General features: G+C 32.9%; 1 protein-coding gene across 3 annotated transcripts in view; it reads left to right on the forward strand.

Annotated features, from left to right (window-relative positions):
- Positions 1–22,116, forward strand: part of LOC106461201 (sprouty-related, EVH1 domain-containing protein 2-like) — a 53,231-nt gene that overhangs the window by 17,374 nt on the left and 13,741 nt on the right. For 2 of the 3 annotated variants that reach the window (XM_022388066.1, XM_022388068.1), the window contains exon 2: positions 7,014–7,086. In XM_022388066.1, the coding sequence (XP_022243774.1) occupies positions 7,058–7,086 (29 nt within the window). In that variant the 5' untranslated portion in view covers positions 7,014–7,057. Of the gene's footprint in view, positions 1–7,013; positions 7,087–17,017; positions 17,163–22,116 lie in introns of those variants that run through there. The other variant, XM_013920998.2, reaches the window with a different exon arrangement.

Consider the following 22,116-nt stretch of genomic DNA (forward strand, 5'->3'; position numbering starts at 1 on the left):
TAATTATAAACAAACAAACAATATAAACAATAATTTTTGTTTTATTTATTTTTGAAAAAGAACACTTTCAGGGACCCTGCGAAAGTACATCTAGCTATTATTTCAAAATAAAGCCTCATTTCGATCTTGATAAATTTACTATAAATTAAGAAGATGCTTACATCTTGAGAAATCTATACTAACTTAACACTACTTCAAAAAAAGATACACTGCTTAGCCGTAAAAAAGTGTATAAAAACTAATAATGAATCATACCTAAACTTCTCGAGATACATATTAAACTAATACTATTTAAAAATACATATCTTAAATCCAAGAGTTAGATACATAAATAATTTTGTTTTAAACTATGTGGTGTTCTCAGATGAAACTGAAATTGACGAGCAAAGTATCAAGTTCGCAAAAGAAAAGAGAAAAGAAACAGGTTGTTAAAATTTGTATTCAAATCGTAATTAAGTCAAATTGGATCTAAATCAAAAGTCCTGACTGTCAAAGTAATTTCACTTTCAAAAACATATATATATTATTAAACATGTAAAAACACGGCTTGTAAGTCTTCTTAAAATGGCCGTTTTTCTATCTTCCACACAGCAACTGAAGGTAAGCTCAAATAACAACGTAAGACATCCACCAAGGTAATTCTGATGGAACTAATTCTGTTTAAGAACTAATTTCGGTTGGAAATATATTCAAGTTCAAGCTTTGTCAAGACTTCTCAAAATTCTATGTCATTCTCATCACATGACCTGTATTATTATTCAAAGAGGGAAATCAGAGTTTTTAGCATCACTAACTCTTTATATACCTGGTGTCGTGTAAAAACAGTTAAAAACTTATCTGTTGTATTTACCACACACAAAGACAGTTCGTTTGTTTGTTTGTTTGTTTTTAAGCATAAAACTAAACGATGAGCTATCTGTGTTGTGATATTACGGATATCGAAACTCAGTTTTTAGCGTTATAAGTCTTCAGACTTACCGCTGAGCTACTGAACTAATCTGACTGCTAAAGGCAGAATTTAATTTAGTTCACAAGAGGATGTATTCAAATCTTGAAATTCATTTCAATACATCCAAATAAAGACATATTAATATTAAAGCATACATATAATATTTACATACTACAACCATAGGCACATTTCAAAGCCACGTCTTGACCTCAAAGTTTGTGAGTGACCTTACAACACTAGTCGTTTATCAAGAAAAAAATGAAACTTTCAGAAAGAAAATAATTTTCTCTAAGTTTCCTAGCCTTGAGTTAGAAGGTCGGTTTGTATTTAAATAAAAAATACTAATTTATCTGGTCAGAGATTATCAGATGATCAAAAAAGGTCGGTTTCATGTTGTAGAATGTCAGAAGGAATCGTATGTCAAGAACCCAAGTAAGGTTTACAGTAAACTTTCCTGAAACTATTTTTTAAATTCCCCATTTGTTTAGGCATTATCTATCCAAGGACAGAATGATTCGCTGTTTGTTAAGCAATAAACAAACTGTAGACTAATTTTGGAAATATTTTGATCAGATGTTTGTAATAAACAAAGTAATGTCTCTCTCCAAATTATATTTGAAAGGTATTTGAAACTGTTTATAAAACCGGAAAACTAGTTTTTTGCTTAATTGTGTATTTAATAAGCATTTTGTACACTTTGCTTATCCAGCATGATATAAAGTTTGTAAAAAAAAACACACTTTAAAATATACATATGTACAGCATTGTTCAATATAGTCTATAAGTAACTGTTAGACTGCTTTTTTAATGATTTTTTGTCTTTAAGATGTATTTAAACATATTATTTGTTTTTCGTTTTGAATTTTTCGTACATGTAGCACATAAGCGGGTTTATAAGTAAGATTTGAAGGTGTGTTTGTAGTATTTGATAGCAATTACGGAAGCTGCAATGTTTGCATATGTGTATATACATTTATATACGTATATTTTCTGATGAATTCAAGGCAGTTACCGATAAGATTGTTATTAATTCAAATATCTAACAATAAATAACTAAAAATAAATATGAAAAGGGGGAAATTTTGAGCGACAAAATGTTATTACACAACTAAAAGAGGGCGGTAACGTTTGGATTAATGAGTTATATTCTATTAAAAACACCAAAAATGGTGAAATCTGGCGAGGTATCTGATATCAAGTGTTTTTTTCTGTGGCCTCAGATTTTAGAAATAAATGGACTTGAAAGAACCGTATGAGATTATATAAACATTAGCAAATGCACGTTGAAACAATTCATCGGTAATCTCCCTAAAAATAGTGTTGAACACATATAAAATGTGTAGTCAACCCAAGCCCTTGGATCAGAGCGTATATACAATATAATTGTTTAGTGGGCCATTTACTTTGTCATTCCATGTGTTATTTCAATAAGGAAAACTGCATTGTGTTTGTTTTTAAGCAAAGGAGACTGAATACCATGCATTGTTGTCAAAAATATTTGGATTTTGATGCAATAGGTTCATCCAGCACATTAGACCACTCAAGTTCGCTATTTTCCAATGGTTGCCTCTATTTCTTTTCATTTTACTGAGTGGTTTGGTTTGGTTTGTTGTGAATTTCGCGCAAAGCTACACGAGGGCTATCTGCACTAGCCGTCCCTAATTTAGCAGTGAAAGACAAGAGGGAAGGCAGCTAGTCATCACCACCCACTGTCAACTCTTTAGCTACTCTTTTACCAACTCATAGTGAGATTGACCGTCACATTATAACGCCCCCAGGGCTGAAAAGGCGAGCATGTTTGGTGAGATGGGGATTCGAACCCACGACCCCCAGATTGCGGTTAGAGCTCCTTAACCACCTGGCCATGCCAGGCCATTTTACTGGCCGCAAGAAAAGATCGCTGCAGAAGTGAGCGCTTTTTGACAGTTTATAAGTAGTGACAATAGAGAGATATTCAAATTAATTTATTCGACATGGTACAATAAAATCATGCTTGTATTAATACCGACATGAAAAATATACTATATATACATATATATATATACACCAAATAACAACAAATATATACTGAAACATATTCCTCTGCTTATGCGTTTTTTCCGTTCATGTTTCTATCTTCGAAATATTTCTTTCAGTCAGTCGACTGAGGAAGTCCCATTTTTATCGTGAAAATTCCCTCGCAATAAAAACATCTTTGTTCTTAATAAGTTTTTTTCTCAGATTGGCTGTTAATCACATACGAAGACTTACGGATCTATGTTTATATCGATATAAAGTTTAGGAATTGAAAAAATTAATAATTTACCTATTATGTACTCTTGAAAATAAGGATTTTGATATATATATATATATATCTACGATTAACCTTTCAGGAGGTACAGAGCGTGACAAACAGACAGACATTTGGCTATTATGTATATAGATATGAAGAAAAAGATGACGTTTTAAGTTTTAGTATAGAACCTTCATTGTCATCAGTTATATATTTATAATTTATTCATGAACATAGTGTGTTTGATAGGCTGTAGTAATCAATAAACCTGTATGACCTTTTACCTTAACCCCTGATGCAGTCATAGTGGCTAATCCTTTGAGATCAGACAATCTTTTAAGACCAGATTAAGTCTTTGAGAGAAGAGAACCCTTTGAATTCAGTAAACTTTGAGTATTGATGACCCATATAGACCAAATAACTCTAAGACTCAGATAATCCTTCGAGACCAATTAACATTTTTTGACACAGATAAACCTTTTTAGACAAAATAACCCTATTAATTCAGGAGAACTTCTTATTAATTCTCTTTTAATTACTAGATCTCTTCATAAAAAATGTATTATCTTTTATCTCCCGCATTTCTTCAGGAATATTATTAATAATTAAATTTGGTTATTTAAAACTGACCGAGTCTATTTATAAATATTATCTGATAATTATTGGAAATAATATTAGCATCCAGAGAACCTCACTGTCAGGTCCTAACTAAAAAAACTCAAGTTCCCTAATTATGGAACGAGTTTTTACATAATTAATACTAGCATTACGGCTTTCGTAAAATCAAGTTAAAATTTCTATACAATCAAAAATGACAGTTCCAACAGGTTTCTAATGTTCATGGAAAGGCCCTCTATGACTCATTCGATGTAAATACGTAATAAATCAGAAAAGTTCCTTAATGACTAATGAATGAAGTAAATACAATGAAAAAGTCTTGTTAAAGAAATACCATTTTGCTACAAATAAAACGTATCTCTTAATGTTGACATTTCAACCCCATAACATCAGAAACTTTATATCATCAGCATAATAAAGCCACATGTAATATAGTTAGAATGTACTACAAGATGATGACAGACGGAAATGGACTGTTCTTTCTGATATCAGGGTTATTTGTCACTCTTCAGTAATATATGGAAAACTATTCCTGGTCAGCTCTTAGGCTATTCTTTTACCAACGAATAGCGAGATTGACCGTCACATTATAACGCCCCCCCCCCTCCGGCTGAAAGGGCGAACATGCAAAAAAATATCGCTACAGTAATATATAGAAAACTATTCCTAGTCAAACAGCAGCTGCTTGTTTGCTTACTCTACTACAAATTAGTTTTGTATTAACTCGCTAAAATAGAATGATAATATTACGTGTCACGTGAATGCTTAAGCCCTATAAATGCATAGATATAATTCTAATATAGTTAAGCCTGTAAGATAATGGGTAATAGCAAGGATCTCTCTGACTTTCAAGGGAGCAAATCAGTAGGGGTCCATTTTAAAGAACGTCGTTTTAAAATACCCGTTTCTTTGACCAAATCTTTAAAGACATTTCTCATCAATGAGTTATAGTAAAAAAGGAATACGTTTGCTATTTAAAAAAATGTAACTGTAAACTGTAGTAGATTAACCTACTAAGTACGACACTGGACAGGCTTCAACGCTGTTCCGACTGTGTATTATAAATGGCATTGCTAAAACGAGTCCAAAAATTGCTCATCTCAGGTGTAACCAGAAAAAAGCATGGTTTCATTGGCACTTAGACAAACTATAAACATTTAATAACTGAATGAATGTGATGCCGTCCGATGAGTCACATTTCCTAGTTTTGTTTTTGTATTGACAGTAGAATAAAAAGAAAAGACAATTTACCTAAGACACATGATCTTACTTGTGTTGTCTAGTAGTACGACTTTTCTGTAGGTGGTGTAATGGCGTAGGAAACGTTCATGTAATATGGGCTGCGTAATTTGACTGCTGACCACGACGGACAACGACTCTTCCAAGACGATAATGCAACAATGATAGTGACTTTCCAGTCATTTTCCTTTGTCAACATAATTATTGTATCTCAACCTGATTGAGCATTTTTGATAATAAGACACCTTCTATTATCTTATGGAGTATTTTATTAGATAGTCCAAGATAGTCCAATCCAATATTAGGTGGGAGTTCTAACATAGTGTAGGCTCATTGTATACTTTCTCTAGAATTTCCAAACTTCTTTTCCAAAAGATATAGAAAGCAAAAACACATCTATTTAGGATCACTTGGAAATAAAAGGAGGAAGGAAATTTCTTAAGGATTTGGATCAGCGACTCATAACGTATACTTTTATGGTATCTGTGTCACGAAATATTTAAAACACGTGAAGATTACTGCCACATGATGAAAGTTTCGAGGATTTGATTGGATTGGATGTTTTAATGACAACAACCAAAAAAGTTTAAATAGACAGACAAATTGGACCACACGCTTAAAATTTCTTTCTTCACTCATCAACACCCTCACATTTCCTCCGAGTTGAAATAACAAAATAAAAATAGAGTAAAATGATTTATTGAAAGGTAAATAACAAAATGTAAATTAACATGAATAAATATTAATGAAACATTAGATAAAACACAGCGCTGCGCAAGTCGGTCCTGTCTTTCCTCATTCAAAAGCTGTTGTCCTTGAAATAGCCATAATTCCCCAAATTTCAAATATCAACCAAACGTTGATTTCAAGAAATTTGGTGATATATTTACCCAATGTAACAGCCAAAACGTAACCTCACACTAAGTAATGTTGGCATATAGGTTTCCCATGGAAGAGTAAATACCATCTTTGATCGAATACTGTTATAAAGGGTAGCACATAGGGTTACATTTACAACATATCTTTCAATTCATTTCCTAGTTCAGAAGTAAAACTTAAAACAAGATTAAAGAATTTTGTCTGGAACTTAGAAACCGGAATAAAACTACAGGAAAGTAAGGTAGAGACACTACATTGGCATTAGTCCTAAGTTATTTCAAGAAAAGATAAAGTATTATACAGATGCTGCATATGGTGGAACTAACTATGTGTCATCTCTAATATAATATAACAGCGAATGATATACTTTTGCACTTTGGTTCCAAAATATTTTTAAAGAATTCGGTTTAAGTTATTTTTGTCTTCCAGAAAAAAAAATGGATGGTTGGTAGGGAGGAATATTATATCAAGTTATTAGGAGTGTAAAGAACTGATATTTCCACTTGAATTGTTTTTCTTACGTTATTGAATTTCTTTGGAGAGGATATTCAGCTTTTATGTTGTTGTTTTTTTGTTTGTTTTTTTTACTTTTATGTTCTTGGAGTACATGATTTAACTATACAATGTATCATGTTTTATAACTTCGATGTTTTTATTTTGGGCTCATGTTAGCCTGCTTTTCTCTTTAGAGATATTGTGTAGTTTATCAAACTAGATTCATAGAAAAATGTCTGGTTAATATTTTATTTGGTGTTAGCTGAGTAAAATGTAAGAAAAGATAAGACAAGAAACATCTGAGAAAAAAGTAACATTACAGAGTAACAACTCATCATGCATCATGTAGAGTTTTGAAGGTAAACATGCTTCTATTAGTAGTAATAAAGACATTACATCATGCAATTCGTCTACATAAACCTTTTAACACAATAAACTTTAATTAACATCATGCCTTAACATAATGAAGGTTAAGACATAATGACGGTTAAAACATTTCAATATAGGTTAAGTTTGTCCTTGTTTGATTGATGGTCTAATCATTAGGTTTTTCTCCAATAGGCGGCAACTGAGAAAATCAACGAAGTTGACAGAAGCCCTTCCTCATGGTATTCTTGTGCGGGAATGAACGGACGTGAGTATGTTCACGCATGCACTATAAAATATTCCTTTCTAATTGTTTGTCCCTCAGCAAGGTCCCGTCAGCGCATGCCCTGGTGGTACATTGTAGGCGACGGATCTACTTTCACTCCTATCATGTGGGTGGGATCAATTATGACGTACGTAATTCGTTAATTTATGCAAAGATAAAATCAGCTCATGTGTGACCCACTACTGCTGCAATTTCATTAGAAGTACAGACGCAGGTGCATATTTAAGTTAACCTGGGTAACATTCAGTTGTACATCTTCAGTGACTACTTCCAGCGATCAATATATTGAGAATGTTCCCCAGGACTGCATCAGCAACAGTTTCATCTATTGAAAATAAAAAGACGGTCCAAACTGATGGACATACAACTTAGACTGCACGTGCACTGTATCAAGAAAATACTTATCCATTACAGATCACTGTAATTGGAGATGATAGATTGATAGACAGACAGAGAGAGATAGATAGACAGACAAACAGATATACAGACAGATAGACAGACCTGTCTGTCTATCTATGTATCTGTCTGTCTATCTGTTTGTCTGTCTGTCTATCTATCCATCTCTCTGTCTGTGTATCTATCTGTCTGTCTATCTGTTTGTCTGTATATCTATCTATCTCTCTATAGCTAGATATATGAATATTTTTTATTAAAACAACCAAACTAGTTTTTACAGGTTTGACACCAAACAACCAGTTTTTACAAGGAAATAAAACATATTTATCCATTACATTATTTACATAACCAATTTATCACTCTTATTTGTAACATCCATAAATAAATGGATGATGTTTTAAAGTAACGATTTCCTTTAACTATAATCAACAACCTCAGAAGTAATAGTTGTAAAATGTTTTGGAAGTTTCAATCACATCATCAACTATTACTTACTTAATACAGTATATTATACATTAATTATCAAAAAGTATATATATACATATCACACAGGAAAGGAAAATATAATAATAAATTATTCAAAAGGAAGAAATTTCACAGTATTTTGATCTATAATAAACCATCCACATTCTTGAATCCAATTCTTTTTTAATATTTCTAATTCACCATTTTGTTCGGCCCTCATATTTTCTAATGTAATCCGCGGCTTCAATCTATTAATGAAATTACGTAATAAATTCTCTTTAATTGTTTTAAGATACGGAACACGTTGATTTTTTTGTAACTCGCATCAATAACTGTGTATAATACTCTTCCCTAAAATAATGATGAAATTACATACCTCAATTAATTTGGAATTATTGCAACTTTTATAAGAGCATAAATACCAATAATCGTACGATTCACATGTTCTTCCCAAAACTGTTGAACACAATTTAAAAATCATGTCTAATAAAAGCTCATTTGCAATACACCTAAAATACATGTGGTAATTTTTACATGTCCAAGTATTACAATACACCTAAAATACATGTGACAATTTTTACATATCAAAGTATTACAATACACCCTAAAATACATGTGGCAATTTTTACATGTCAAAGTATTACAATACACCTAAAATACATGTGACAATTTTTACATATCAAAGTATTACAATACTGTTCTGCTACTGGTGATTCTAAACTAGGTGTATTACCTTGTTCATTATTAGTTAAATGTTTAATATGTTTAATGTATTGTAATCGCATTCACTAAACGTTTCAAACGCTCTTCATGGTGATTCTAAACTAGGTGTATTACCTTGTTCATTATTAGTTAAATGTTTAATGTATTGTAATCGCATTCACTAAACGTTTCAAACGCTCTTCATTTTCATCGTTCTGTAATTGTGACGGCAAGATTAACTTTATATTTGTCCATCTATTTCTTTCGTAACACATTGTATGTCTGACTCTGTTATCACATTGTTTATCAGACAAGAAAAATAACAAAATGGATTTCCTGTATTATCTAATAAATAAGAATTCAAGAAAAGAGGCTCATTAAGAAAGATAATTTTGAATTTTCCTTCTTATGTTAACGCTACACCATCTTTTTAAAGCAGAGGTATGAATATGTCTAACTTTTCTCACGGTTCCATATGATCCATTAAAAGAACTGTAAGAAAATCAAAATGTTGATATGCCCGTTTAAAAATAGTTTCAATTGTAATTGGGATAGGTGAACTGGTTGGTTTATGTAATACACGTTCGAAGTAAGGAATACTAAAAATAGTTTATCATTCAAGGATATAAAATTTAATCCACATTCTTCCAAAGGTAATGATAAAGTATTTCTATTAACCCAGTGAACTTTCCTCCAAAAATTGTATAAAAGCGTTTTGAAAATTAGTTATCAAATTCTGAGGCGGTTCTAATACCCAAGTGGCACAGCGGCATGTCTGTGGAGTTACAAGGCTACAAATCGGGTTTCGATACCCGTGGTGAGCAGATAGCCCGTTGTGTAGTTTTGCGCTTAACTACAAGTTGAAATCTGTGCCACGTAATATTACTACTAATTTGATTAAGAATTCATATTTTTTCCTTTTAATGATAAAAAATGGTGAAAACGCTTCCAGACTGTAATAAGTTTACTACATTTCTCTTTCAGTTCATCAAAGAATTTCCTAAATACACTCGAAATACTTTTATTCTTTGATTCGACCATGTATAGCCTAGTTCATTTTCTGTTCGCGTTTTTCAAGCGCCAGACCGTAAACCAAGGGTTTTTTTCTTCATTAAATTTGGATTCAGAATATACTTGAAATTATTTTATTGTATTTTGAATGACATTAAATTCTGACTCCTGTTTAAAATAAATATTTATATCGTCAGCATAAGATGATAGAATAAGTCTTTGATGATAACTATAACTTGATGTTGAGCTTAAGGAACTAGTTTTGTTTCTTAAATTATATCTAAGAAAATGTTCTATTGCTAGTGTAAATAAATATCCACTTATTAGATTTCCTTGTCTTAAAAGGAATAGTTGAAGTTGAAACCGACCCATGAACTACATAAAATATGGTATTTTTATACATTGTGTCAACCGACCCATGAACTACATAAAATATGGTATTTTTATACATTGTGTCAACCGACCCATGAACTAAATAAAATATCGCATTTTCATACATTGCGTCAACCCCCTTTATAATATTCCCGCCAAAACCAAATTTCCTATGTATTATTTTCAATTATTGTGATTTATGCGGTCAAAGGCTTTTTCAAGATCTAAATTTAAAATAGCTAAACGTTCGTTATTTTGATTTGCGAGATTTATTATAACACGCATAACATGTATATTATCATAAATACATCGATCTGGAACAGAGTAAGTCTGACTCTCACGAATCAATTGACTCATAACAGGTTTCATTCTGTTTGTTATGGCTTTCGAAAGTACTTTATAATCAGTACATAAAAGCGAGACTATCGCCAATTTATTAATTCTGTCAAGTCGCCCTTTTTTAGGTATTAACTTTATTGCTACTTTTTTCCATACTTCTAGAACATTCACCTATTTCTAGAGATTCGTTAGTAGAGAAATGCCCATCTTTGGCCCAAATTTTACTAACCATTCAACCGTTATGCCATCAGTTCCAGGGGACTTTCTTTTGCTAATGATTGGCAACGACAGTTATTTCTGTAGGCGTTAGTCGAGCATCTAGAGACTTTTTTTGGTAACCTGGGTAAGCCTTCAAAGAAAGAATCGTTAATTTCATTTACCGTTTCTTCTGAATACAATCTCTTATAAAAATCAATAATTATAGAATTTATTTCATTTAAATTCCGACTTACCGTACCATTTTTATCCTTTAAACCTGTTAATATAGCTTTTTGTGTACTAGGTGTTTGTCCTAATCTAAAAAAATAACTTGTAGGAGTATCAATTTCTCTGATTCTTTGGATTCGTTCATAAATTTTGCAGTGTTTGGTTCGATTTATACGAAGTTCTTTCAAACCTTCATCTGGTCTTTTAAAGATTTGGGGAATGTAAGTTTTGATCACACCTGTTGTAAATAAACTGTCCAGCAATCTAATCGATTTGTTTTCAAAACTTTTTTATTAGTAAAATAATGGTTCCTTTAAGTGATTTGGAATACGAAACTCAAAGTGAACTGGTCTTGGTACGTACAGGCTTATAAGAAATAATTCAATAACAGCTGAAAATATCATTCAATGGACAAATCCAGGAAAGTTTGTTTGTAGTTAAGCACAAAACTACACAATGGGCTATCTGTGCTGTGCCCACCTCGAGTATCGAAACCCGGTTTCTAGCATTGTTTGTTTGTTTTAGAGCAAAGCCACACTGGGCTACCTGCTGTGTCTAGCATTGTAAGTCCGTAAACTTACAGCTGACTCCACCGCAGGACAGCTTGTAAGAAACAAGAAGTGATCTTGACACTGATAATTTAAAGTGAGCCAATTATTTCCTCCATGGGTCATCTGTAAGTTTACAAACTTATAACGCTAAAATTTAGAGATTGATTCCATGCAATAGACAGAGCGTAAATATTCAGTTTCTAGCTTTGCACTGAAGTATGAAAAGAAATTACTGTGAATTAAAATTACGAAGTATTATCGTAATATTTTTCAGTGGTTCTATCGTGAAAGAATGGGCTTTTAACATAATGTATATGTAAAATATATGACACTTTATTTCAGACTGTTTGACCACCTGGCCCATTGCATCATGATATAAATATTAAAAAACAAACAAACGTGAACACGACCGTAAAACTCACTCCGCGCACATTGGAGTAGTGGGTGTGCTATAATATTACAATGAAATCTGACTTTTCAATCAGGAAAGAATAGTCCAAGAGTAAGTGATGGGTGAATTTAACTAGCTGTCTTTCTTCTAGCCTGTCAGTTGAAAATTTGGGAAGTCTTTATGCAGGTAACCTTTTGCAAGAAATCTTTGAATGAAACAAAACAAGAAGCTGCTTTAGAACGTTAAATGTTTATTATAAGCACATGTTTATCTTATGAATCCCTGTTTTATATAGACAGGCAGCGTAGTATATCTTCAGTCTGATCTCCCATACCATCTGGGGCGAGCTTATAGTCTTTTTCTGATGTTTACCTTTGGTCAGTATACATAAACATATTAATTTGGGGTCTTGGTACAGAGTATCGAGAAGTTGAACTTACAATCAGATTATTATTTTTTGTTTCTACACAGGTAATTGGGACATTGTACCCCCCCTCCTCCCTCTAGTCTGATCCTTAAAGAATCACAGGTGAATCATATAATTAACCTAATTTGTACCCCCAGATCAGCAAACAGATAGAAAAAAATTATGTCTTATATCTGATCTTTATAATTTGTCTTCAAATAGATAAACAAGAATATCGTAAATGGTTATATAAACTCTTGTATAGGTTAATATTTAACATAGAAAAAAATTAATGGTCACAAAAAGCGACAATATTTAAAAATAATAATATTTTAATATGAAAAGAACTACAATCCGCTCACAATAAAAAGGCGACATCTGAAAGTACTAATACATAATTTACAATGTAGGAGTGTATTTTCTACTAATTCTACAAAGTTCTTGAATTATACGTTATGTTTGTATTGTATTTATGTTTCATTTTGAAACGGCTTTAGTATCTGCTTTTTCAAAACGCTTTGTATTCGTTTTCATAATGATAATAGTTTTATTTGTATTTTATATGGGTGTTTAAATTCATTTGTGGATGATATTTACATAAATCTACCAGGTCAAAGATAAGATGAAAGAAACGTTAACATCATTTAAATGCCAAAGTGGAAGTTTTTCACACGTGGGATGTAAATTGAAGAAAGTTAAGGAGGTTTAAAACTGATCTAACATTTAAAGACGCCAAACAAGAGATTATTAGAAAGGTTTTTCACTTCTCTACGAGTGTCAGAAGAAAAACGTACGATGCATTTTCTCAGTACATAATCGAATCTGTACATTTGTTATACTGTTAACTATGCATATTCCGTTACATATAAGCTTTTTAAATAATGTAAAATTGTATCAGGTGCCACCACAATTATTTTTAAGTTAATTGATAATTATCTTTAAAATAATTAAATGGTCAACGACTCATCACACAAATTTGAATAAATTATATAAAACATGCTATAAATGACTTTTCAAATAACAGTCTTTTTTTCCCGCAGACCCGGCATGGCCAGGTGGTTATGGAACTCGACTCGCAATCTCGGGTTCGAATCTCCCTCCTACCAAACATGCACAGCAGTGAGGGCGTTATAATGTGACGGTCAATCCCACTATTCGTTGGTAAAAGAGTAGCCGAAGAGTTGGCGGTGGGTGGTGATGACCAGTTGCCTTCCCTCTAGTCTAACACTGCTAAATCAGGGACGGCTATCGCAGATAGCCCACGAAATTCAAAACAAACAAACTCTTTTCCGCTGTCCCCTACGGTGACTCAGCAGTAAGTATGAAAGTTCATAACGCTAAAAATCGGGTTTCGATACCCACGGTGGGCAGAGCATGAAAGCCCATTGTGTAACTGTGTGCTTAACAGCAAACAAACAAAAAATCTATTGCTAAGGTACGGTTTGTTTCATAATTTCCGCGCAAATATAGTCAAAGGGCTATATTTGTATAGTCTTTTCTAGTTTTGAACTGATAGGCTAGAGGGGAAGCAGTCAGTCAACAGCACCCACCGCCAACTCTTGGATTACTTTTATCTGATCAAAAAGAGGTATTTGGCCGTCACTATACATAACATATTTATAATACAAAACAAGACTTTATAAAATGTAATGCTCCATAACTAAGTAACCAGGGCACAGGTTTTAATCTCGAATATAAGATGTGCCCTGGTCTTTGGAGGTAACTGCGGAAGTGGGATCCACACAGCGGTGGGTATACACCATCTACCAGTTTTAACCTCCGTTCGCAAAGCCTCGCTGTAAAGAAAAAATAAAAGAAGATAAGAGAGTAAAATGTGGGTGTTCAATACCACAACATCCCACATCTACATCAGCCTTCACTGCCTGCAGACAGTTATGGGAATGTGGTTACTCTCAGAAGAAAAGAAGTGAAAAATTTATAAGAAAAAGTCCTACCACTGGGGTTGGGTTGTAAACCAAATTATCTCCTGAAGTTGACATTCCAGCCCCCACTATGGTAGTAAAAGCTCAAGTTAATAATGTAATATTAGTAGCAAAGCAGAAAAATTATACTACAATAAAATCCCTACCGAATTGTCTAAACTAGTATGCCAACTTCAGGATGCAAGGTTTTCTTACTCACCACCCCATTGGTAGGACATTTTCTTTCTCTTTTTCTTATCATTATCATCTGAGAGCAATCATCATCCCACAATTGTTTGCAGACTGTGAAGACCCGCAGATTGCGAGTCGAGCGCCCTTACCACCTGGCCATGCCGGGACGTTTGACCAGGAACATTTACAAATGTCGAACGTTACAAACCATTTAACTTCAGTGAATTCACATCAGACATTAGTACTTTTACGAAACATTACCTAACATCATCGGTGGAAAAAAAATCGGCGTGTGATCAGTAAAGACCACAGAGCTAGCTAGCTAGCTCCCTATTAAGTGAATTGTACCTACGTCAACTCGAAATTAACTCACTCATCGTGAACCCTCGATAAGAGACCAAGAAAGTTCCAGACTAGAAAGAAGATTTAATATAGATTGTAAGTTTGTAAAACTTTTGTATATAAATCTTTGTTTGTAATAACTGTTATTGTAAATTCTATTATTGGTTGTATATTAAAATATATGTGTATTCAAAAAGAAAACTGTGTATATCAATCTTGTTGACAAATATCACAAATTGGATACATATCGGCATTTATTTAACAACTAAATCTAAATTACAGTTTAACTTAGTTTTAGGCTATTTGTAATTGGGACACGTAACAATATGTATATGTTTACGTTATATATGTGTGTGTGTGTTTACGTTATATGTATCTTTATAGATTTTAAGTTCTAATAGTGTGTATACCTGAAGAATTAATATTACCTATTGGATCAAAATTCCACCACAATTGTTAACTGGTGTTTTCAACCTGAACGTTGTTGTGTTTTTTATGTTTTTTGTTTCGTTGTTGTTTATTCAATGCAAAGCTCTATTGTGGGACAAATGTACTCTGTCCCCAACGGAGAATCAAGTTCCGGGTTTAGCGTTGTAAGTCTGTAAACTTTCTGCTGATCCATTGTCGGAGAGGAGCAGCCTGAACGGCATCTTATGCACTCACAGCCAGCAAGCAACCCGCCAAAAGTAGTCCGTCGAGTATTTGAATCGAATAGTTTGTTTGTTTGTAATTAAACACAAAGCTACGCAATGGGTTATCTGTGGTCTACCCACCACGGGTATCGAAACCCGATTTCTAGCGTTGTAAGTCAGAAGACATACCGCTGTGCCACTGGGGGGCATGAATCGAATAGCTGGATTGGTCGTCACTTTTATAACGCACCAACAGCTGAAAGTGCTAGCGTACTCAAAGCCAAAGCTTTTCGAAGTCTGATAGACCGTATGATCCATAGCCCCATACGATAACTACTGGGCATTGTTCACATGTACAGTGTTTAATTTATCTTTTTGTTCTATGAATTGCTAAAATCACTAAGATTCAATATTAATTTCGTATTTTTGGTGAAATTTTATAAGTCAAGAAACCATATTCCTTAGTCAATTAATATTTTTTATATTTGTACCTAAACTATTAAGACACTTTGATTTTGATGTTAGTACTGAAACAATAATTCCATTTTTCCGTATAATATTGCTTTGTTTTGGAGCCACAGTACAGAAAGCATTTTCTTATGTTCTTTTTAAAATGAACTGTCTTCATTCTATCAATGATAATTATTTTTCTGTTACATTTAATAACATAAATTTAATAGGAGTTTAAAGAACGATAGAGGTACCCCAACAGCTCAGCTGTTCAACTGAAAGCTTATAACGCTAAAGTTCGGCGTTTAATCCCTGTGATAGCGCATTGACCAATAATACTTTAGTTGCTACTTACGAATTGTGTCAAGAAAACTAAACAACAACAACAGGCCTGATCTAGTTGATGGCATGCTAAACCGTAGATCGGAAGGTAAATGGTTCGAGCCACAATATGTCGCTGAATACTCTTTGCACTTTCAGGTATGGTTGCGTTACAACTGTAAAAGTCAGTCTCGTTATTCGGGTGAAAATCCCATGATAAGTGACAGGTACTGTTAATCGCCTACCTACAAATGGTCAGCATTTATAAATTATGGATGACTATGCCCGAAAACCCTATAAACTAAAGTATAAAGTACTGTTCAAGTCGAAAATACCAAGTACCCGAATAAACAAAGGTGCTGATTTATTCAAGTTTTGTCCGATGTTTTAGCACAATCTGGTTTTGACATGTACGATGAATATACTTTTATTATTGATGTGATTTATAATATTGAAATATAAAATAAATGCTCTTTAAAATATATAGTATCAAATATTTTATTATTATAAAATTAGGTAGCCCCCACCCCAGTGCATCAGCGATGAGTTTTCTGACTTCGATTCCCCGCGGTGTAGAGAGCGAGTTCAGCCCATTGTGTAGCTTTGCGCTAAAATGAACGAGAACAGCAAATAAAAGCAAGCAATAAACTGTCTTTTTTTTGTTCACTTTACTACTTTGCGGCTGTAGCATGACTGGCAGACTAGTTTACATCTTCTACGCTGACATACATAATGACAGTATTAAAGCCATCTGTCACCTATTCAAACATATATTGCAAATATAATGCTGTTCTGTTTAAAAATCAATCTAAATTAAAATAGAATAATCAGTAAATCACTGACTACCTTATACAGTGTTAGCGACCTACTGCCAAATCATGTTTATATATGATATCCTAATGATTCATGAATGATCGCACTATTTCTTGGAGCAGCTTCTGTACGTTTAGAAGTGTGCGAAGGCTTTCGTTCATTTACCGTCATGTCAAAGTTTTCGTCAGATTCTACCGGTACTAAGAAGTATTAATCGAAGCTGGTGAATGGCATTTTCTTTCCTACGTCCTGTTAAAACAGGGCTGTGGAAGTGTGAAGAAAATGGGTAATTGTAACAAAGAAAATGACAGAAGGTAGTTTTGACGAGTAGGTATTTTGTATGAATTCTTTGTTGTAGTATTCTTTCACTGTGTTTTCACAGAAGAGTAGTCTTACACAGCTGTAAAGTTAGGCTTAGGTGTTGAAGAGGGTTGGAAAGTGCTACGGCGTTCTTCTTGTAGACTCGTACGCATTCTTTGGTTAGATGTATGTGACTTGAGTTGAAATCGTCAGTAGGCTTAGCATTTTTAACCTATAACTACACCTACTCAAAATTGTAGGGAATTATTGTTCCTCAGTGCTAACTAGTATCAAATAGATAATATTGTTTTGTTTTCGAAATATGTAAGGGGAGTGGGAAGCAGTTCGGTTTAGAATAGAAAGTTTAGTCGTTAGTCTAGAGTCAAGTTAAAGGTTGTTGTGACGAGTGAATGTTTTCACTTCATCCCCAAATGTTACAAGTTGTTATCAATATCATTGAAATTTCAATTTCCAAACCTTTTCAATAAACATAATTAATTTTGCTGAATCGGATGCTTTATGCATCATGTTTTCTGCATTGATTTTTGGTTTCTATGTTCCAACACTTGTATTTTTGACCTTTTTGGCTTAAGAATTAAGTGTATCTCAAAAGGCATTTAAAATTTTAAGTTAGAAAAAGATTTAATAGTAGTAGTAGTAGTAGTGCCTCAAAGCTGAAAAATTGTAATGGTAATCTAGTAGTAGTAGTGCCTCAAAGCTGTGTTACTTTTGCCTTAAGTGTTAGGTGGAAGTGATTGATGAAAATGTGAACATGTGGCCAAAAAAAGAGTGACAAGAGGAAGATGACTTCTTCCTGAACATATAAGCTTTCAAGTATCCTTTCCAGGTTGAACTAGATGAGTAGAGCACTTACCTCTGCCATGCAGTGTTGATCATATTTAAAAAAATATGAAAATGTTTCCGTATGTTTGTCCTTACCAACAGACACAGACAAGTTTAATCAAAATCAGATCATTTTTGATTAAGTTATAGAACAAAAATAGTGTGAAAAGTTGGTTCCCATATTAACAAATAGGAATTTTTTGTATTTTTGGGAATTTGCTCTGACCTTGAACTTTGCCCATGACCCTCCAAAAACTAATCAGTTCTAAGTTGGGTCATAGTCCAAATATGTACCAAATTTCGTCCAAATCCATTCAGCCATTTTCGAAAAATCTTTCTGACAAACACACACAGGGGTGAAAACATAACCTTTATTACCTTTTGTGGCAGAGGTAATAAAAGCTCTTTGTGGTATTTTATTTTGACTTCATATACTATCATACCAGAGTTTGGAGACAACCTTGGGAGCACTACCACAAACATGTACATAGCTTTAGGGTTGAAATCTTAAATGTTTACATGAGACTATACACTGGCATCTTTGGTGACAGCTTCATCTTTATGGATAAGTTTCATCCATACCATGCTCTTGTCATGGAGAAGGTTCCTACAGAAGGAGACTACTGTCCATATGGAATGGCTATCACATTCTCCAAAATTTAGTCCAATTGAGTATATCCGGTACTCCCTTCAGCTTACATTTTTTCTCCCACTCTGTTTAACTGGTAGATGCTTATATAGAAGAATGAGACTGCCTGTTATACATTATCATCCAGAGGAGTAAGGGGAGACAGTGTTAGGGAGCGGTCAGTGCTTTTGAAGAACACATTAACTATCTGTAAGATATGTTTTATTATCTGTTTGTTTTTGACCAGTTTAAAAAATTTTCCACATATCCAAGTTATTCTATTTTGTAGAGTATTTTATTTCATGTTGAAATGTGTGAAGATGTGCTGGGAAAAAGTTAGTACAGTTTGTATTTGACAATGTGTAAAAGAAATAGATATTAGTTGTTTAAATGCCAAAATCTGTGAAGCATTAGAAACTACTAGAACTAAAATTAGTTTTAAATTTATGTAAACTGCATATTTCACCCACCCTTCACATTTCTCATAATTTTACTATTTTGGGTTCAAAATCGGAGACATGAAAAAAACAGCATTTCAGGTTTATATTTTGTCTCCTACAAGTCACTGCCCAAGAGCCCTTTCATTCAATACCAGAACTCATCAGTTGGGCTGTAAGATGAGAGATATTGCCTCTAAAGCTTTGGCGTTAAAACTGTAACTTTCAAAGGGTTATACCACGTGTATAAATAACATTTCAAAAAACCTTCTATCTCTCTCTCATCATTCAGTGAAAGGACTTGTGGGATATTAATGATAGATAGATCTTTAATGTTATTTTTTAGAGTTGGACAATTAGTGGAATTTGATGATTAATAATTTTAAATCTGAGATGTACAAGTTATGAAAAATGTGGATGGGAACCACATCTACAGTTCACATGATTTTTATAATTTTAGATATAGTCTTATTGTTATGAGGGACTTTAATTGAAGGAGGCTGAAAAATGTATTCATGTTGTGAGAAGTTGTTTTTCATTTAGCATATGAAAATCTGACAATGTAAGATGCTGCATTAGACCTTGTTTTTAATACTGAGGATCTTATGGTTAGAAATTGAGCTGTGAAAAAGCACTTTAGTACCAATGACCATTATTATTTATAAATCTTTTTTGTTTTTATTGAAAGTCAATTGTAGAATTTGACACAAGTTTATGAAAGGTGACTTCCAAAAATTATAAGAACATTAATGAGATTTGAAATGTTTTGTCACTTCGAACAAACTAGCTGTAAAAAAACCTGTATTCCTATAGCAGAAAGAAATTCAAGTATAATATTGGTATTTTAAGAAATTTTGAAGGAATTATTATAAAGGAAGAGGGAATCGTATGTGAAGTTCTAAACATTTTTTTTGTTTACAAGTGCTTTTATTGATGAAGTGTGAGGAAGAAAGTCTTAGTTATCAATTTATTAAAGGTGAGAAGAATTTTTAAAGTCTAAGTATGTTAAAATAAGTATTTGGAAAAACTTTGAGCAATTTTGTGGTAAGACTTATTGTTAAACCTTGAACTAGATTGCCCCTGATGAAGAAAGGTCCAACCCTTGAAAATATTAGAAATTAACCCCCCCCCCCCAGGAAATCATCTTTTCCCCCTCTTAATGTTCTTTAAAGTGCTGGCTTCCACTTGTTCCATAAATTAGTTGCACTGTTAGAAAAATAGAAGTACCTAAAACTGAAGTCTTTTCCAAATCTAAAACTTCTTTCCCTTCATCCTGATACTTTTAGAACATAAAACAAAGAAATCACAGGCCTTTATCCTATGAATCACTCAGATAATCTTGTCAAGTTTGATAAGGTCACCTGTTACTCTTCTTTTCTCAGGAGAAAATAATTTAAGAGATCTTGACCTATTCCTGTAAGATGATCTTTCATCCGAGGAATCATCCTAGTATGACTTCTTTGAACCTTTTCCAATAAACCAATATCCTTTCTTAGATAAGGAGACTAAAACTATACACGCTGTTCCAATCGAGGTATAATTTGTGATATATATATATATATATATATATATATATAGAAAGATAATTACTTCTTTTGACCTTTTATATATGTCTATAAATACAACTGAAAATCCTATTAGCTTAAGCCTATACTATTAGCAACAGAGCACTCACTGCTTAAATGGCTTAAGTTTCTTTATCCATTACTATGCCAATACCCTTTTCTTCAGTCATGCTACTGAGTTTTTTGCTTTTTCTCATTTATATTAAATGTGTGATTCACATTATAATAATCTAGATGCATTTCCTTACATTTACTGTAGCTTAAAGGTAATTTGCCAAATGTTTGTTGAGATTATCCATTAATCAAAGTCATTCTGTAATACCTCAACCTTCTTAATACAGGTAAAAATATTCAAAGGTTTAATATCATTAGCAAATTTACTAAATATTATGCTCCTTTAAGTATTATTTATGTAAGTAAAAAAAACAACAACAAAGACTCAAGCACTGATTCCTGAGGCACTGCATTGCATTAATAACTAGGGTCCACTTTGACGGAATTCAAATTTTGATTTCTGCCATCCAACCTTCATACAATCTAGTTAAGTCCTTCCTCAATCCCAACAGTGTGAGTTCCCGAGCTAACTTTTAATGTAATTCTTTATCAAAAGAAGTCCACATTATTTTCTTCACCCAAATAATTAATATCCTCAACAAAACAAAAAAGACATGAAACAGTCAATAGAAGTATACATAAGTTCTGTTAACCCTATTCTGTGATATCTTAGTAATAACAAGAGTGAGAAATTTAAGCTACGGGTAATGCTTGGAGCTTTGGTCTTATATTATTTGAAGCACAGAATTAGAGAAGAACTTGTGGGTATTCAAAATTGTCAGAGATTTAGTCTTCTAATTGGTGGTCTAAATGATGGAATAAAGTGGATGAAAATGTGATCTTGAATAATATGGGTAACAGATTTAAGGTTGAAATGTCTAAATCCAGACTTGTCTTTTGGCCTTTCTCTTTTTTGTTATAGTTATAAGCTTTTGATTTTTTTTCCCCTCCTATGAATATGGTATGTGCTGTTACTTGAAATTCTGTTAAAATTTCATTGCATGAACATATGAATTTGCAGGGCAATATTTAAGTTCAATGAAAAACATTCTTTTGTGAACTACTGATGATTAATCCTCAGTTGTCACCTTGTCTTAGGTTTTTATACTAGTGTGATTTTAAAGCTATCAGCTGAGTATTAAACCAGGGTTCTCCTCAGAATTTCATATCTGATAATTAAATATTATTGGGTATCAAATTGTGAGGGTAGAGATTTTAAATCTTTAAAACAGGTGAGTAAAATCATTATGTAATAATCTCAAGTCCAAGTAGGCATCCTCTAATCTAACAGTGAGTGAGTGACAATTACCAGACACCACATCATAAAAAAAAAAAACTATTAAAAAACACAAATTGACATCTGTATTTTCAAACCTTAAAGCAAATTCGATGACGAGGAACCCACTTTGAGACTAATAATGGCTGGAGACGGCTTGAATGGGTAATGAAGAAAA

This window comes from Limulus polyphemus, unplaced genomic scaffold, assembly GCF_000517525.1.
Source record: "Limulus polyphemus unplaced genomic scaffold, Limulus_polyphemus-2.1.2 Scaffold913, whole genome shotgun sequence".
Lineage (NCBI taxonomy): Eukaryota > Metazoa > Arthropoda > Merostomata > Xiphosura > Limulidae > Limulus > Limulus polyphemus.